This window comes from Fistularia commersonii, chromosome 30 (genome assembly GCF_037954325.1).
Source record: "Fistularia commersonii isolate RoL2024-O1a breed Wild chromosome 30, RoL_Fcom_v1.0, whole genome shotgun sequence".
NCBI classification, from domain to species: Eukaryota; Metazoa; Chordata; class Actinopteri; order Syngnathiformes; family Fistulariidae; genus Fistularia; species Fistularia commersonii.
In genome coordinates this window covers 2,611,868-2,628,279 of record NC_141313.1, presented here as the reverse complement: position 1 = coordinate 2,628,279, position 16,412 = coordinate 2,611,868, and the positions used below count along the sequence as shown (strand labels likewise).

General features: G+C 47.4%; 1 protein-coding gene across 2 annotated transcripts; it reads left to right on the top strand.

Annotated features, from left to right (window-relative positions):
* Positions 1–47: 47 nt before the first annotated feature.
* rprd2a (regulation of nuclear pre-mRNA domain containing 2a) lies at positions 48–16,271 on the top strand. 2 transcript variants are annotated; one of them, XM_086178099.1, is made up of 13 exons: positions 48–509; positions 4,445–4,574; positions 4,843–4,994; positions 5,195–5,247; positions 6,081–6,207; positions 6,299–6,474; positions 6,758–7,100; positions 7,777–8,004; positions 8,726–8,905; positions 8,997–10,995; positions 13,367–13,538; positions 13,666–13,700; positions 15,956–16,271. In XM_086178099.1, exons 1-10 carry the CDS (start codon positions 335–337, stop codon positions 10,697–10,699), a joined length of 3,267 nt encoding a protein of 1,088 aa, XP_086034225.1. In that variant the 5' UTR covers positions 48–334; the 3' UTR covers positions 10,700–10,995; positions 13,367–13,538; positions 13,666–13,700; positions 15,956–16,271. The 2 variants fall into 2 exon arrangements, with proteins under 2 accessions (XP_086034225.1, XP_086034224.1); XM_086178098.1 differs by lacking the exon at positions 15,956–16,271 and having other exon boundaries at positions 13,666–13,837.
* The last annotated feature ends 141 nt before the right edge of the window (positions 16,272–16,412 follow it).

The following is a 16,412-nucleotide window of genomic DNA, read 5'->3' as shown; positions in this document are numbered from 1 at the left end:
TTCCCTCCGGGAGCATCGAGTAAACAGTCCTCCTTCATACGGGATGTCGAAAGGCGCTAAGTTTTAGCTCAGGCTGTCAAAGAATTACACACATACTGTTTTAGAAAAAAAAAATCTGACAGTTTCAGACGCTTGGACGCAGGAAGTTGATAGCGAGCGGACAGACTGAACGTATATGCTGCTTATAGCATTACCATGGCAGCGGAGCGGTTGTTAACTGCTACCATGTTAGCGCTACGTTAAGCTAGCAGGCTAAGCTATGTGCTAGGTACCTGCTATTTGCGGTTCAGTGTTCGGTTTGTGAAGGAAGCGAGCGCGGCGAGTTCGTCCGGCCATGGCAGCGGGAGGCGGAGGGGCTCCCGGCGGCTCCTTCGAGTCCACGGTGGACAGGAAGTTTCTGAATGTGACGAACACGATGGAGTCGATTCAAGGACTGTCAGCGTGGTGCATCGACAACAAGAAGTACCACAGTCTTGTCGTGAAACACTGGATCAAGTGTTTGAAGAAATGTAAGTAGCCTTTCGCTGCTCGGGTAAACACGTTGCTGTGGATTCAGTTCGGCTAATGTGCTAACAGGAAGTGGGTTCAGCATCGGGTTTTGGTACTTTTCAGAGCTGAGATCACTCAGTTGTGAATGAATTCCTGGTGTTTCAATTACACTGTTGACCGACAGATGTCACTCAGTGGGTTTTACTGCCCACCGGGTATTTGCCTCCTGTTGTAACAAAGGGCCGGCTTATTCTCACCAGAACTACACTTAACTGGAATGCTGAATCCCAACTCCAGACCTACCTTTGCTCCATTTCCTTGTTCTCTTTCCAAACCCAGGACATATTTATTATCCATAGATTGCTAAATCCATGTAAGGTTGCTTCTCCACCTGTCTGGACCTTAGTTTGCGTGATCTCCTGGTGTTACTTCAGGAACTGTTTACACTTTTAGTCAATGCTTCAAGTAGTAGCATATCTATGCAGTGGCAAATACGGGTTTTATTGCTTTCTACTGATGTGTGGACTCAAACACAAGGCTTTGCAGTATCTGTAAAAGGCCAAATCGAAAGCGCATGTGTGTTTGAATTTTAAATTGTTTTTTTTCTCCAGCTGGATGTCGTCATGTAACAACATAGTAAATGCATGATACTTGTTGATAGGCTAACAATGAAGGACAGAAAAAAAAAACAAATGAATAAAAATCAGCTAAATTCTTACCTAATTTTCTGTCCTTTAGTATGCAAGAATGTTATTTCTACCAAGCCCCCCCTACTCATTCTTTAAACCAGAATTTCAGTGTAGAATCCAGATTTTCGTTTTTTCCCCCTTTTAATGCAAAGCACTTCATTTTCAGATCACCAACAGGTTAGTCAAGCAAACCACTGCTCTGTGCATGTTTTAGATAGCATTTTTTTTAAGTTTTTGAACTATGATTTATTTTGGAATATTGTAGATCCTGACTGAATAGCATCAAGAGAATAAAGTCACTATTTAACTACCAAATGTAATTCTTTATGGCGGTGACGATGTGATGAAATTTTTATGGTTTTGTGGCTGTGATGACAATGTTATGTCATCGAAGTTATCGTTTTGTTGGAAAAGACCTTGGACCTGCCAAACCATCAACTTGCACACAAATATCCTGTGTTAGACTGTTTAACACGGACAGCGTCTCTTTGTACTTTTTAGTGACATTTAAGTGCATTTAAGTGCATTTAAGTGCGTCTCTTTGTACTTTTTAGTGACATTTAAGTGCATTGTGTTTCATGAGGTGAGGTGCACCTATACATGCCATGGCTGTTAACAAATCTTTCTGAACTACACGACTGTGGACCTAGATTTTCCTCTCAAACATCTAATTTGGCAAAGAAAATGATCAGGCACTCAAAAGTGACACTCTGCAGTTTGTGAGGATCGTGGAAAATATTTGAATTGAAAATACTTGCACTTTGTAGTTTGCATGAGGATTGTTTTTTGTTCCAGGAAGGCAGCAGTAACACATCCGTCACTGCAGCCAGGTCACCCCCTTTTGTTTTTGTCGAGATTTAGTTCCCCTAGGTGCATAGAGCTGCATCGCCAGCTTTGTCCCGTCAAAATGTTGTCTTGGTATTGACCTTCCTCACATGCAATTTATTAATTACTTTCCAAGTGTATGGTTTGCAAGGAGACCTGTCAGCTGTGCTGTGAGTGGGTGTTTCAGTCCACCCCGGGGCTGCGCACCGTCAATCAGAAGTTGTTTTCCAAGTTTAAAAGCTTTGATGAGCAGTGGTTTTTTGACACCAAATCGATTAAATGTGGTGAAAGAGATGAGCTATCTGTTAAATAATCATATAGAAATTATGTAGGACAAGCCCTCCGAGACAATGAATGGGTGATTCATTCCAGCCAAGCCCTGCACTTAACAGTTACTCCAATATTAAAAATTCTCTCAATCCATCTTTAAGCTTTTCGAGGTGAGTCAGCATTGAAAAGGATGTGAGTGCATGAGTTTTATAGCCGTCCTGATATAATGCACACCTAATACCAGGCTAATTGATTTAATGGATTTGCCCTGTGCCAAATAGCGATTGCAGTATTCCATGGCTAATGAAGGGATGATTAATGTGAACTTTTTGTAGCCAATGCTGTCAGAAAGAGAAGAGTGGGCTGTGAAGTGCAACCCATCACCTCTATCATATTCTTATATTAGTCATTTTTAAAGGGTTTATTTTCCAGTATTTTCCTCTTTATTTGGAAGGACACGGCCTGTCTATGTAATGGCCTTTCCTTCTATTGAGATTTGTGCGTTTTGGAAGTAATGTGCTTCATGCTGTCTTATTTGATAAACTCCCAATACGTTCATAAATGTGTCCCCATTGTTGCGTCTGTGTGTTAAAGTACAAAGTGAATTGTGGTTTATGGCTGTCAGACTCCTCAAAGGATTTTTATTAAATTCAGCTGTTTCTGGCCATGAGTGCTATGTGATGGACTTCAAAACAGAATGGATGATCCAAGAACAAAAACGTGCCAAGATTTTTACCCAACATTGATCTATTTTGCGGACGTAGATGATGAAATGCAATGTAAATCTTCTCTTTTTTTTTACGCTCTGCATTCCATTTCCGTGTCAAAAATGAAATCCATTCAAGTAATTGCGTCGCCTCATTCTATAAAACTGTGGTAATATAATTTCCCAAATCCATTACAAATGTCTTGCGATAGCTTGTCCTGTCCAGTCAGTGATCCAATCAAAAGCAGATTGAAATGAAGGTAAAATGCAAAAAAAAAAAAAAAGTGTTGCTATTTTGCAGTTTACATAAAAATAATAGTCAAAATGGCTATTAGAGTTTTCTTTTTGACTCAGATGGTCAAGTAAACTCTCATGTGTCAATAACATGGTTGTATGGGCTGTTAGTAGCCCCATCTTCAGCAGCACTGGCCTGCTGTTTGTCCTGTTAGAAGGCGGTGATGCTGGATGTTGCTCCTGCTCATTGGATTTGCTGTTCAGCCTCAGTTTTGTTGGTCTTGAGCTGCGTCCTTCTTTTTTTGGCCCCGTCCCGAGCCTCGGTCGAACGCTTGGCACCCCGGTGTAAGATTAATCAGTGTAAAACCAGGCGTCTGGTCGTTTTGCATTGCAGCCCGCAAGATTTCATCCGCTGGAGTTTTTGTAACCACGCATAAATTTCACATTTGACATTTTTGTCTTGAAGGCGCCTTATGTAAACTGTTGCGACTGTGCAGCACGCTCGACCGGTCTGAGGTGCCGGTAACCTTTTCCTCGGGGGTGCTAATTGGAGTTTTTAACATCTCTCTACATCCACTGGGCAATGTGTGAACATGTGCAAAAAATGGATGAAAATACCAATGCGTTATCTCATCTCACCGAGGGAGACAAATCATCACCATATGAAGTGAATTTTGAACGACTTCCTGTTCACATGACCGATCGCTCCAGGGAAATCTCCATAACTGAGAGCAAAGCAAGCAGAGTATTGATTATTTACTAACTCATGTTACCCACCTGCAGGTTCTCACTCAGCTGTGCAGCTCAAAAGCTGTCAACGTTTGGTTTGTACGTTTCCACCGTCTGTTTAGATCCACATTCAAAAGTTGGTTTCTCAAGAAGCAGCCACAGAACTGTTTTGTTTCTAAACTTTTTGTTCGGTCACGTATTAAATTTCATATCACTAAAGTAAGTCAACGCGTGATTTTAATTCCCCTGAGAACACCGCAATCTGGAGGTGTGCATGAATAAACGTGTCGCATACGTTTCAAGCGTATTTGCCTTTGATTGAAAAACAAACAGAAATGTGTGTGTCTTCAACAGGAGTGTTTTTTTTGTGCAAACATGCGAGTTCACCAAGTCTAAAGGTTTTTATTGTCTTCAGTTTGCCGAGTTGTCACAGGATTTGGCGGCGTGATCTCATCAGAGGTCGGTGAATTGGTGATTTGACTGTCTGTCTTTCCTCCGACAGCCGGCGCCGCCCACAAGCTCAACCTCTTTTACCTCGCCAACGACGTCATTCAGAACTGCAAGCGGAAAAACGCCATGGTGTATCGCACGGCGTTCGCCGACGTGCTCCCCGAGGCCTTCCTGCAGATCAAGTAAGGAGCCCACGTTTCGTCCGTGACATCGGAAAAATCCCCAGAAAACATTTGACAGACTTTGTGTGTGTTGCCTCTTCATCCTGGCCACCTCTGGCTGCGACTTTTTCATTTCCCCTCGCCTTGCTTTTATTAACTGAATTCCATTGGACAAATAACAGGTCCATACTCTAAGTCGCTGTATCCCAGTACTTGATACTGTGTCCTCTTATGTTTTCATAAGGTTTTTAAAATTTTGTCTTGCTTTGCTCTTTTTACTCTCGCTCAGCTATGAAGGGGATGCCAAGGTACTGAAGTCGGTGGAGAGGGTTCTGTCCATCTGGGAGGAGAGGGGTGTTTATTCGGGGGCGCTCATTGCCGAGCTCAGGAGCAGCTTACTCAAAGAGGACTCGCCCCCCGAGACCCCCGTCGAGCAGAAAAGTCAGTGCCTCTGCTTGTCGTTCCTCTCGGCTGTGCTCGCCGTCTTTTAATTTCAATTCTGATCTCGTCCCGAACCACAGTCTCCCATCCAGTCTGTTTGTGTGTCATGTATTTTATCCGCTGTGCATCACACCCCGCCAGGCCGTTTGATTCGATTCCGCTGTTTGACGTGCTTTCTCAATTATTTCATTTCATCAAAGCTCCTGTCGAGTCCAAGGCAGATTTGCGGTCCAAGATCGTCGCAGAGTTTGTGGTAAGGGAGTTTTTTTACAGTTCACCTACGATGTCAAATGTCCATCTTGTTTCAGGTGTGTTGGTCAAACAGAGGTTTATGGAGAGGCATGAGAGTGTTTTCTCGCCGATTGCATCCACGGCGCCGCTCTCCGGCCTGCCCTCCACCTCCGTTCACCCTCAGTGTGAAGATTCTTACTTACTCTAATCTTGGAATTCTCACTCTACTCTCAAGGCTTTGTTAAGTCGACGATTAAAGTCAGTGTTCCGCGGGGGGGAAAACGAAAAGTCGTTCTGAAATCTAGGTCGGAATTCTGAGTCTTTTTCCTCCGAATTCTCTGAGGCCCAGAGCTCAGTGAGGCCCTATGGAACAGTTGATTCTGGCCTGAATCTCAGAATCCTGATAATTTTTTTTCCCCATCAGAAACCCGTTCTCTCAGAATCACGACTTGAATCCCAGAATCCACAATTCTCACCTGAACAAATTCCGAGATTCAATTCTGAACGCAGCGAAAGGCATTTCTATCCACTCCAAGGCCCGGAAAGAATTGTTAGCAGTAGGGTGATGAAATGCAAAGATCATGCAGTGACGGGTAGACTAAGGATCGAGCAGAGTAACCTCTATCTCTCTATTGTTATGCTGAGACAGGGCTAACGGTGTAGAATATGAGGTTGTTTTGGACAACCAAAGCGTTGTAGAACAAGGGAGACTGGAGCTGGAACAAAGATCACGAAGAGCCAACCCACCCCCCATTAAAAACAAAAAAAAAAGGAAGAAGGAGAACAATGCTGCAGCGTTAAAAATGTGCCGGTATCCACCTGGTTGTGACCGGAAATCTCTCCTGCTTCTTGCAGCCCCAGGCATTGATAGACCAGCTGTCCAAATACAAGAAGACCCTGGAGGAGGTGGACCTGAGAGAGAAGCAGCTGACGGCCATGAGGGTGGACATCTGTAGTTCTAAAGCCCTGAAAAAGCTGAAAGGTTTGTCCCATCGTTTCCTGACGGCGGCCTTCTTTTCACCTTTCTCCAAAAGCCCTCTCACCTGATACCCTCACATTTTTGACGGCTGCAGATAAGGCAGGAGGCAAAAAGTTCTCCAAGGACTTTGAGGAAGGAAGCGCGCAGCTGCAGGAGTTCGTCAAGTTCTTCGAGAAACAAAACCAAGTCGGGCTTCCCCTCTTGGAAGCCCTGAAAAATGCAGACATTTTCTATGAGACGCAGTACAAGGAGGTCAAGATTGTTGCCAATGTAAGTAGAAGTTTGCTCTGACCGCTCTGGACGACTTCCTCCTACCACCCGTCATTCCATCAATAATCGTCAAGTAACGTTTTTAACACAGGATCCGCGAGTTATCTGACTTTTTATTCACTACAAGATGAAATGCTCTTTGTCTTCCCCACATCTCAGCAAAGAATAACAGATTGTAACGATGTTCTTGGAATAAATCGGAATTTGGACTCTCGGTTGGCGGTCCCGGAGTTGGTCATTGCGTCGTCGTCATCATTGATGTTTTGTTGCCTTTCCTCCGAAGGCCTACCAGACGTTTGCCAACCGGGTGACTAACCTGAAGCGCAAGCTGGACAGCCTGAAGGCCACGCTACCCGACCCGGATGAGTCGCCTATTCCTTCACCGTCGGCGGACGCGCCGTCCCCGACGGGCTCGGAGTCTCCCTTCCACGGTCTGGAAATGGCCAACCCCGACCCCGACCTTGACGGCTCGGCGATGGACGACGAGGCGGAGCCTCCGGAACCCAGTCCTCTGTCCACGCCTGGAGGGTCCCCGAAAGACACAGAAACACTGGGAGGGAATGACAACCGGGAAGTGGAGGACATGGAGCTCTCAGAAGAGGAAGTGGACGGCGGGGGTATTATAGGTAGGCGGACGGATAAGGGATTCCTAAAATCAATCCTTTTTGGCACGGCGAGTCAAACTGAAAGCACTCCGCCGAGTCCAATCATGGGTCGGAGTCCACCTCCCAGCTCTCACAGCCATTCTATCACCAAGTATTCAGAATGCATCTAAAACGCAAGCCATTCTCTTGAACAGCCAGTAATGTGGATTCCCACCGGACATATAAAGTCAGCTATCCTTCTTAGTATCTACGTAGTCCAGTCATTAAACAAATGAACTACCAGCCACGGTTCAGTCTGTCAGCGAGGCGCTTGTGAAAATGATCCTCCGAAGACAGACGAGCCTGAGATCAATGTGCCTGATGCAAGTTGGGTTATTTTTTCATATGAACTTGCAGATTCCAGGTTCGAGGAATCGGATCTGGAGCGTGGCCAGAAAAGCTTTAGAGATCTCGAAAAAGTCCGATGCTGCAGGTTCACATGGACAGCTCATCAATGGCCATTATGTCTTTTGATTTTCTCAAGCTAATTTTAGCTAAGTACGTTTTCGCTGCCCGAAGCAGAGTTGAAAGTCAGAGCCGTGAAAGACAAGCGTTGCTCAAAAAGAGAAAACAAGGGCTCCGATGCTGAAGTCGTAAAGCTATTAAATCATGTACTTTCAAACATTTGTCAGCATCACATATTAATTTCTCTGCTCAGTTGAGGATCAGCGCGAAGGGCCCGCCCAGTTAGAGGTGTCCGTTCCAGTCCCTGCAAAGACAGAAGCCCCACCAGCAGCAGCGGCAACAGCAGCAACAGCAGCAGCAACGCGGTCTGTTCCACAGGTCACGACACCCGTGACCACCCCTGCGGCCAGCGGGAAGGGGGTTAACCTCGGCAAGATCGGCTCCATCCTCAGCAGTTTAAGTTCAGTAATGAAGAACACAGGTGAGTATTGTGTGTGTGTGTGTGTGTGTGTGTGGGGTAACTTGAGTTCGAAGCTGCGATTCTGAATGAATTTGTCAGAAACTAAACGCGCCGCAGCCCCGCTAACGAGTCTGTGGGACTCTCATAGGATGTAGCAATGTTAGCGTTCGATCCGATTGCCTTGTCATTCATAATGAGAAGCGTTTCTAATTTCTTTCTGATGTTTTGGAATTAATAGGACAATCACGGCAGAGTTAGTTTTCATGGGAAAGTAATTGGTGAAAGTCACCATTGGAATTGGTGAAAGACAAAAAAAACGCATGGAAAAGTGACTAGACTTAAAGTTGCCGATGTGCTTTGTCCGGGATCCGCGAACGCCACAACTTTGGTTTGTCACTTGAGTCGTGGATGATATAACCAAATCCTCAGTTCAGCTAGTCGTCTGTAAGCCACGGGCTTCAGTTTTAGTTTGTTTTGGTCTTTTGACAGCATGCAAACTACATTTCAAATTTAAAAGCCCACCTTAATGGAAAACCCCTGCCAGTTTGTGGACAGTCAGGGATAGTTCTGCAGCTGTGCGACAAATCTCCATTACAAATGCCTTCCGATCCCGGAGAACATTTGTGTTTGTATAATTTTACTCAAGCTCTTCTGAAGACAGACCGTGAAACATAATATCAGCATGGAGCCACAATAAAAGCCTTGCTGGTCCAGTACTGAATGAAACCGAATCGTCTTAAAGGGCTGCCGGTGGAGAGTCCGGCCCCCGCCGCCCCTGACCCCGCTGCCAAGCCGACCCCCGCTGCCCCCGTGGCCTCCCAGGATGCGAGTTCTCTGGTCAGCCTCCTTTCCAAGGTGGACATGACTCCGGCGGACCTCCTCAGCGCTCTGTCCAAAGTCCAGGGCCACGGCAGCCTCGACGGTGAGAATCGGGACCCGATTTGACAAATACATGCCCGCTTGAAATGACGCGATTTTTAAAACGTTCTGATGTTCCACTTCTTTCCATTCAGGCATCAATTCTTTCCTGAGCAGTCCAGCAGCAAATGTCTCATCAGACTCGTCCAGTACAGGCAAGACTCCTCCCTCTCCCTCATTCACACCTGCACCGGCAGCGGCGGCTCCGCCGAGCTCGTCTCTCTCCTCCGTTGCGAAAGCGCCTTCCTCGTCCGGCTCCGACGCGGGGCAGGCCGCCGCCTCCCAGCCTCCCCAAAAGTCCAACCCGGCGTCTGCCCTGGTGCAGGCTCTCCACAGAGATATGGATTTGACCACGGAGCCGGAGCCCGAGAAGTCAGAGAGTCTAGAGTCCAAGATTCACAGCTTCTTGCATCACAACCCTGCTTTCAGCGACTTTGACTTTGGTTTCCCTGTGAACGCCGGCGGCGGGGGAGAACACCTGAGCCCGGTAACCGGAACGGATACCCAGGACGGGACTCCGGTGCGGGACGAGGGCGGAGGAACCCCGACTCAGGACGAGATGATGGACAAGTCGGTCGGGCTCCCGGGCTCCGCGAGCACGCAGCCGCCATCCGTTGTGGAAACTGTAAAATCTGCCCCGCTGGCCTTTCAGAACAGCGCCCAGCAGAACCCCGACAATCCTCAGCTGCAAGGCCGCGTGCAGCCGGGCGTGGCCCAGAACGGACAGCACTACCCGCCGTACCCCTACAGTCAGCAGGACACGCTGGAGCACGGAGTCACGGCCCCCGTGTCTCATTACCAAGCCATTTCAGCTCTGAGCGGTGGGCCGGTGCCTGGAGAGCGTGCACCGGGCAGCGGCAGCGGCACACAGACAGTCGAGAACTTTCAGAGAGGGAGCTGGTACGGGGACACGTACACAGAGGGAGGGTTCCAGCATCCCCCGGGCTTCAACGTGCCCATGTCCGGAGGGGCCGGGGAGAACCAGACGCCCAGGCTTTATCAGTACCCACCTGAGCAAACTCAGGACTCTCAGGAACTGGCTTCCCAGCAAGGCGGCGCCCCCTCTTCTGGTTTCTTCAGAAGTAGCCTTCCCCCGGTGCCCATGTTGCCCCCGCCTCCCATGGGCTTTGACAACCCGGCGGCCGCAAATAACAGCACGATGATCCACCCGCAGCAGCTGCCGCCGCCGCCGATCCCGCCGCCGCCGCCGCCGCCACCGGTGGTTAACAATGACTCAGGGGAGCTGAGAAGACCCCCCGTCAACAGCGTCATCAGCGGGATGGTGGTCCATGACCACGGACACAAATCCATGTTCCATCCAGATAAACCACCCTTTGACCTGGATCAGCACCGCCGGCACCCGCCCGAGCCCCCCCCCCACCCGGGCAACCCACGTTACCAAGACAACCACGAGCGCTACCGCGGCGAGCTCCGCCAGCACGATGCCCGCTTCTTTCCGGACGACCCGTATTTCCCCAGAGTCCGGGGCCGCCTCACCCCCCCGCCCACCAAACCAGAAGACTCCTACTACGGCCACGACTTCCAAAGGCACGGCTCCCCCGCCTGCCCGCCCAGGGGACCGCCGCCTCCCCACCTTGACATTCGTCACCCGGGCCTGAGGCCTCCGCTCCGGCCCCCCTTCCCGCCGCCCCACCCCAGGGGGCCCTTACGCGCCCCCTTCCCGCGGATGCACGGCGGCGATCCGCGGCTAATGGGCAAGCATCCGGGCGCGAGGGGCGGGGGGAACGCCGGTCCGATGTTCCCCCCAAAAAGACCCTTCCTCCCCCCGCGGTACTGACATGACGGGGTACCCTCACACTCCTCCATCGCTGCGGGTGTCCCGAAAGCCGGGGCGGAAAACCGGGGAGCTACGTAGAGGCGCTGAGACTGAGGCGGGCCCAAAATGAAGGATGAACCTACCCCCCCCCCCCCCTTCCCGCCCCACCCCGATCCCCCTCCCTCTCCCCCAAAGACCCAACGGGAGCCACGTCCACATCCAAACGGAGAGAGGGGAACTGAAGGGGTGCTCCACAACACCGGGGGACGCTCTGAGAACGGTGAGCGGTGAAGACAGAAGATACAAGAAAATAAGAGGTGCATATATATAAATCTCTCTCTCTCTCTCTAAATATAAATACATTTATATATAAATCCATCTTTGGTTAATTGCTCCACCCTGAAGCATTGCAGTAGACATGTAACTGATCATCAATTGGGTAGACGTCAGAGTGTGTGTGCCTGGTGTGCATGTGTGCATGTGGACAAGAGTTAACTCCCGAATCACAATTTTTTTTTTTTTTTTTTTTTTCCTTCCAAACTCTGAAAGATAGTTATTTTTGCTAAGAGATCAACCAGAGAATGTAGTCGATGCAAAGTTCCTGCTGTCTAGTTCTTTTTCTAGTGAGCAGTTTTTACTGCTTCTCCTCCCGATCGGCGGCTCCGCGGTCGACGATCAGCTGAAATTTGTCACCCAATAAAAGGTTTCTTCTGTTTCCTCGACGATCCACGTCGGCTTTCGGGAAATTCATAGTAACCGCTCCATTTCCCGAGTGTCAGCCCGGTGACGCCGATGCTTTCTCCATCACAAGAACCCCCTAGTTTTGGGGGTGGGCGTGGGCGTGGGCGGGGGTCAGTTTCACGGCGACGTTCCTTTTCAGGAGCTAACCGAAGGAAGGCCAGAAGCGCGAGAGATTTTTCTCAGCCTCCCGTGCGTTTTCGGAAGGGGATGAAGATACTCTCAGTTACGTTTTACCTGTACTGACCAATAAAAATTTGAGTTTCAAAATGGTGTTGTTTCTTCTTTCCTCTGCTCTCGGAGTGTCTCATCCTGCTCAAACCGTGAGCCGCCACTCAAGGGATCCAAAACAGGGTCTCTCGAGCGAGTAATCTGTAACATAATAGGCGTCTTAATATTTCCAGGGTATAACAAACCCCTGCGCACATAAATCACTTGGTTTTAATGACTCTATGGTCCATTTCAATTTCAGGAATAAGTAAAGTTCACCAATTGCAATTTTCAGAAGTGTATAAAACAAACATTTAGTCATTGTCCGGCCACTGCCCAGGCGCCTCCGCCGAAATGGTTTGGCGAGCCCAACTGTTTGCTCAGGCATTATCTTTGTCGCCTCGGCGTGTTTTGTAAACTTTCGGGTTTATAATATTTGAAACGGGGTACTTCAGCTGTCCGGAAGGTTTCCAAGAAACCCGAGTGCTTTGCAGACTTAAGGAACTGCATCCCGACCTCTCGGTACGAGGGTGGTTTGGTGATCGCCGGTCCGGTTCGGGGAAAGCGATCCTTTTAATGAGCGTATCAGGGCCCTTCACGTGAAAATTTCGAGTTGAAATGAGTGTCGAGAGCAGAACGAGGCCCCGGTCTCTCTGCAGCAGCAGCAGCAGCAGCAGCTGCTGCTGACGGAGTGGACGCCCCCACTGCCAAAGACAGGTCTTGTTGTATTCATTTAACAAAGAGGTCTATCGTGGGTTTTCTCTGACCACTTTTTCTGAAAACAGGAATTTATAGCCCGAGGCCTCGGATTGATAGAAAAACAGACAATGGTTTTTCATTGATTCGTTTGCACTCAAAATAGCAGGGCTTTTCAGAGCAGATATTGTTGATGAATAAATGCGGGTGATTTTTATTTTTTTTAGCATCGTGTCATTTAGTTTATCTTAAAATCTCAAATTCCGTTTTTCTTAAGTCACAAATCCTGCATTAACTAGTGTGAATCGATCCGGCCTGTGGTTTCTGTGGTTGAAGATGTTGACCTGAAGAGGGATATGTAACCGTATATGCTGACAAGATGAATTAAAATAGGCCTTGACACATAGTGTCATCGAAACAGATAATGGTGATGTTTATTGAGGTTTAAGTCCACGAACGTTTTCCTTTCTTCGTCATTCAGTCCGCTTTTAACCATCGATTTGGATAGGTGATCACTCAGATCAACTTCTAACCAATTAACCTTGAGGATCTATCTTTTCCATTAGTTGTCATTATTCAGGGAAGGTCATCTAGTCAAATTAACCAGAACCGGAATCAGTCGTTACGTTTTTGTGATTTTGCTCAAAGTAAAGCAAAAATGCAGTTTTTGAAACGGGGAAATAAAGTGAACCAAATTGGATGTTGTGATCGGCGAGGTGACGCATAGTTAGATTAAAAAATCCCATACATATAAAATAGAGACCCTTTGATAAACCACTCTTGAGGTTTTTCAATATCACTGCCTTTATTGCCTTTTATTGTGCTACACTGGTTACATTTTGGGGTGTATTGGGGCTCTATCATGCAAGGGGGTGTTTGACCATGTGTTTGTGCTGCATATATTTCATTGGGAAAAAAAAAAGTGTGTGATGACAGCATTAATGGAGTCATTTAACATTCTGTGTGAGAAATAATGTACGCTACCTTTTATGCCACTCTGAATGGAGCCTGTTTCATCCCCCCTCCACCTGTTTTCATCCTCAGGGATCCCGAGCCGCACTTTGAAGTGTCTGATGTGACGGGAACCTCGTCCTCGACACACACACACAGGCGTGTGTGTTTGAGTGTGTGCGCACCGCGGTGGCTCCCCTCTTTGAATCGTGCACGGCTTTCCGGCTTTCTCCGTGGACTGACTGACGGGCGCCACAGCAGCTGAGTATGCCATCCCCCCCCCGATATTAGTGACTACCAACAGCAAGAAATCAAAGCAGTCCATACAGAGCAGGAGAATATGCTGAAACCTTGTTTTCCCCCCTCCCTCTGTTTGTGTGTTTAAACCACAGGGCCGCACAGATGGTTGACTACCACACCAGTCTGAGTAAGTACAGACAGGATCATTTCATGCTTTGGGAAAAAAAATATCAATAAAACATCTTCTCTCCGAGCCTGATGAACGTGCATGTGGAAAACAAGCTTTGTGATCTGACAAATAAAATCGAAAAAACGAATAACAAAGTTGTGTCTGTAATGGTGATTCCGAATAGTGAGTGGATACCCTTGACCTTTTCACCAGTGAGTGCACAAACGCAGTCATTGTAGTACCCCCGAATGTCCGCTAGGTGTCGCTGTTGCACACATCGACCGATAGGGGAGCGACTCGAATCACGTTTCGCGGATTCCCGTGTTTCTTATTCGTGCCCGATCGCGGCTCCCGTGGGCCGAGGCCGCCACGCCTCCGCCGTGGGCTTACGGGCTCTGGACAGCCGCGGGGAAGATCGGATTTGGCCCCGGTGGCAGATGGCGACGGAGCCGGCATTAGGGAGCGACCCGCGTCTGAGAGGTCGCCGTTTAAAAATAAAAACAAGAAAAAAAAAAAGAAAAACGTCTCGGACTTTGTCGCCGTGATCTCGCGAGAATACCGGGTGACAGATCGTGACTCCGTGTACGCGCGTTGGGATGGTGTGTGTGTATGTGTGTGTGTGTGTGTGGGGGGGGGGGATTTGCGTGAGCGCGCAGCCCGCTGTCATGTGCGCTCATTGTTTACACAGAAGAGCGCGTCTTCGTCGTCACGCCACGCCACGTCACGCCACGACACGCCGCGACACGCCACGCCGTGACGGCGTGGGTCCGTTTCAGGACCACGGCCAGCTCCGCGCAGAGAACAAAAGGCGGATTTGCGTGGCTCCATGTCAGGGACCGTCAACATTTTAACGGTCAGCTGGAAAAACGAAGAAAATATTAAAAGCCTCGGAGCAAACTTTTTCAGGAGAAATTAGTTTTTACTCTAAATTTAGTTTGAATTTTACCCGTTTTTTCCCGTCTTGCTATCTCCTGTCTACATATTTCTTTTTTTTGTGTGACTTTATAACTGTTATGCTGCTGTAACAAAGGAATTTCCCCTATGGGGATTAATAAAGTTTATCTTATCTTATCTTTTCTTAAAAGAAAAGAAAAAAAAACATAGTTGCACATGAACTTCTCCACGAATGTTAACCCTCATTAAAATGGCTACAACTACGTCGTGATTTACAGTCAGATTTTTAGATTTTTAGATTTTTACAAGTAGTGCCACTGCTTTTTTGGGAGTCATAGCTGCAAATACAGGAGAGCATCAATGAATCTATGGCACCACACTAACACATTCCCGTGCTCTTCTTCAGTGCACGTCTCAGCGGTACGCACGTGTTGTGCACGTACAGTAAGCTGGCCTAGATCAGGATTTCACACTCTATCTGATAAGTGCCGGAAAGTAAATGGCGGTGCATCTCCTGAGCTCTCCACGTGTGTGTGTGTGTGTGTGTGTGTGTGTGTGTGTGTGTGTGTGTGTGTGTGTGTGTGTGGCTGTGTGTGCTGTGTGAATTTCATTCACGAGGACCTATTACATAACACAAGATAAGATTTATAAATAAAATAATCCTTCAGGACAAAGCAAAAGCCATGTTTTTTAACTGCAATCTCCCGCTACGGAATTTAACATCATCCAAAACAGATCTGGGCATTTTACAATCTTTTTTTTTTTTTTTAATCCGGTGCGCCAAACTATTTTCTTTGGAATATTTCAACAGGTATTTTCAATCAATATTGAATTTAGAAACTTCTTATTTTTTTCCTTTTGTTGAATTTTTATATGGATGATTACATATAAAATAATATAAAATGTAATATAATATATAATATAATTATATATATATATATATATATACACACATATATATATATATAAAATAATTTATATCATCATTAAAGTTGAAATAAAATGCCCCAAAAAATTCAAATATTTAAATTGCAATTTTCATTTTGTTCAATTTACATGCTACCTAGTTGGCCCGCGCATAAAAATTCATTTAAAAAAAATGTGTCCAGACAGCCAAAATAATCCTTAACCCCTATATATGTTTGCATTTAACTAGAATAGGAACAATACACTTTAACACTTTCAAATAACGCAACAGATGTCCCGCACAGAGTTCATCAGCTCTTGTTCCATAAAATGGACATTTCATTTAAAAAGCATAACATGTGTAAAGCATAAGAAGAGCAATATTTTATACGTGTGTGTGTGTGTGTGTGCGTGTATGCGTGTGTGTGTGTGTGTGTGTGTGTGTGTGTGTGTCTGTCCTTTTTCGCCTCCAGCTCTCGCACGCCTGGGACTTTATCGACGGTCCCTGGAAGGAAGAGGAGGAGGAGGGAGGGATGGAGCTGGAGATGGACAGGGAGGGAGACACCGGCTTACGACGTCAAAAAGAGTACAGACACACACACACACACCCTCTCTCTCTCCCTCTCTCTCGCATACACACGCATACGTGCAGGCTTGTTCACCGAGGAGAGGACAACCAGCCAGACTGCAAATTCCCAGCGGTCCAGTGAAGGAAGCCTGAACATCCATCCATCCATCCATCCATCCATCCATTAAGGCACCTTTCACTCCGGACTGTGTATTTTTGTGTCGATCCATGAGGGGGGTGGGTGGGTTGGGGTAGGGGGGGGGGGGGCGTGGGAGGAAAGTGGCGGAGCTGTTTTTTTTTTCTAAGAGAAGACCGGAGGTTGCGAGGGGTTTTGGGGAGGGAGTGGGGTGGAAGAGGAGGAG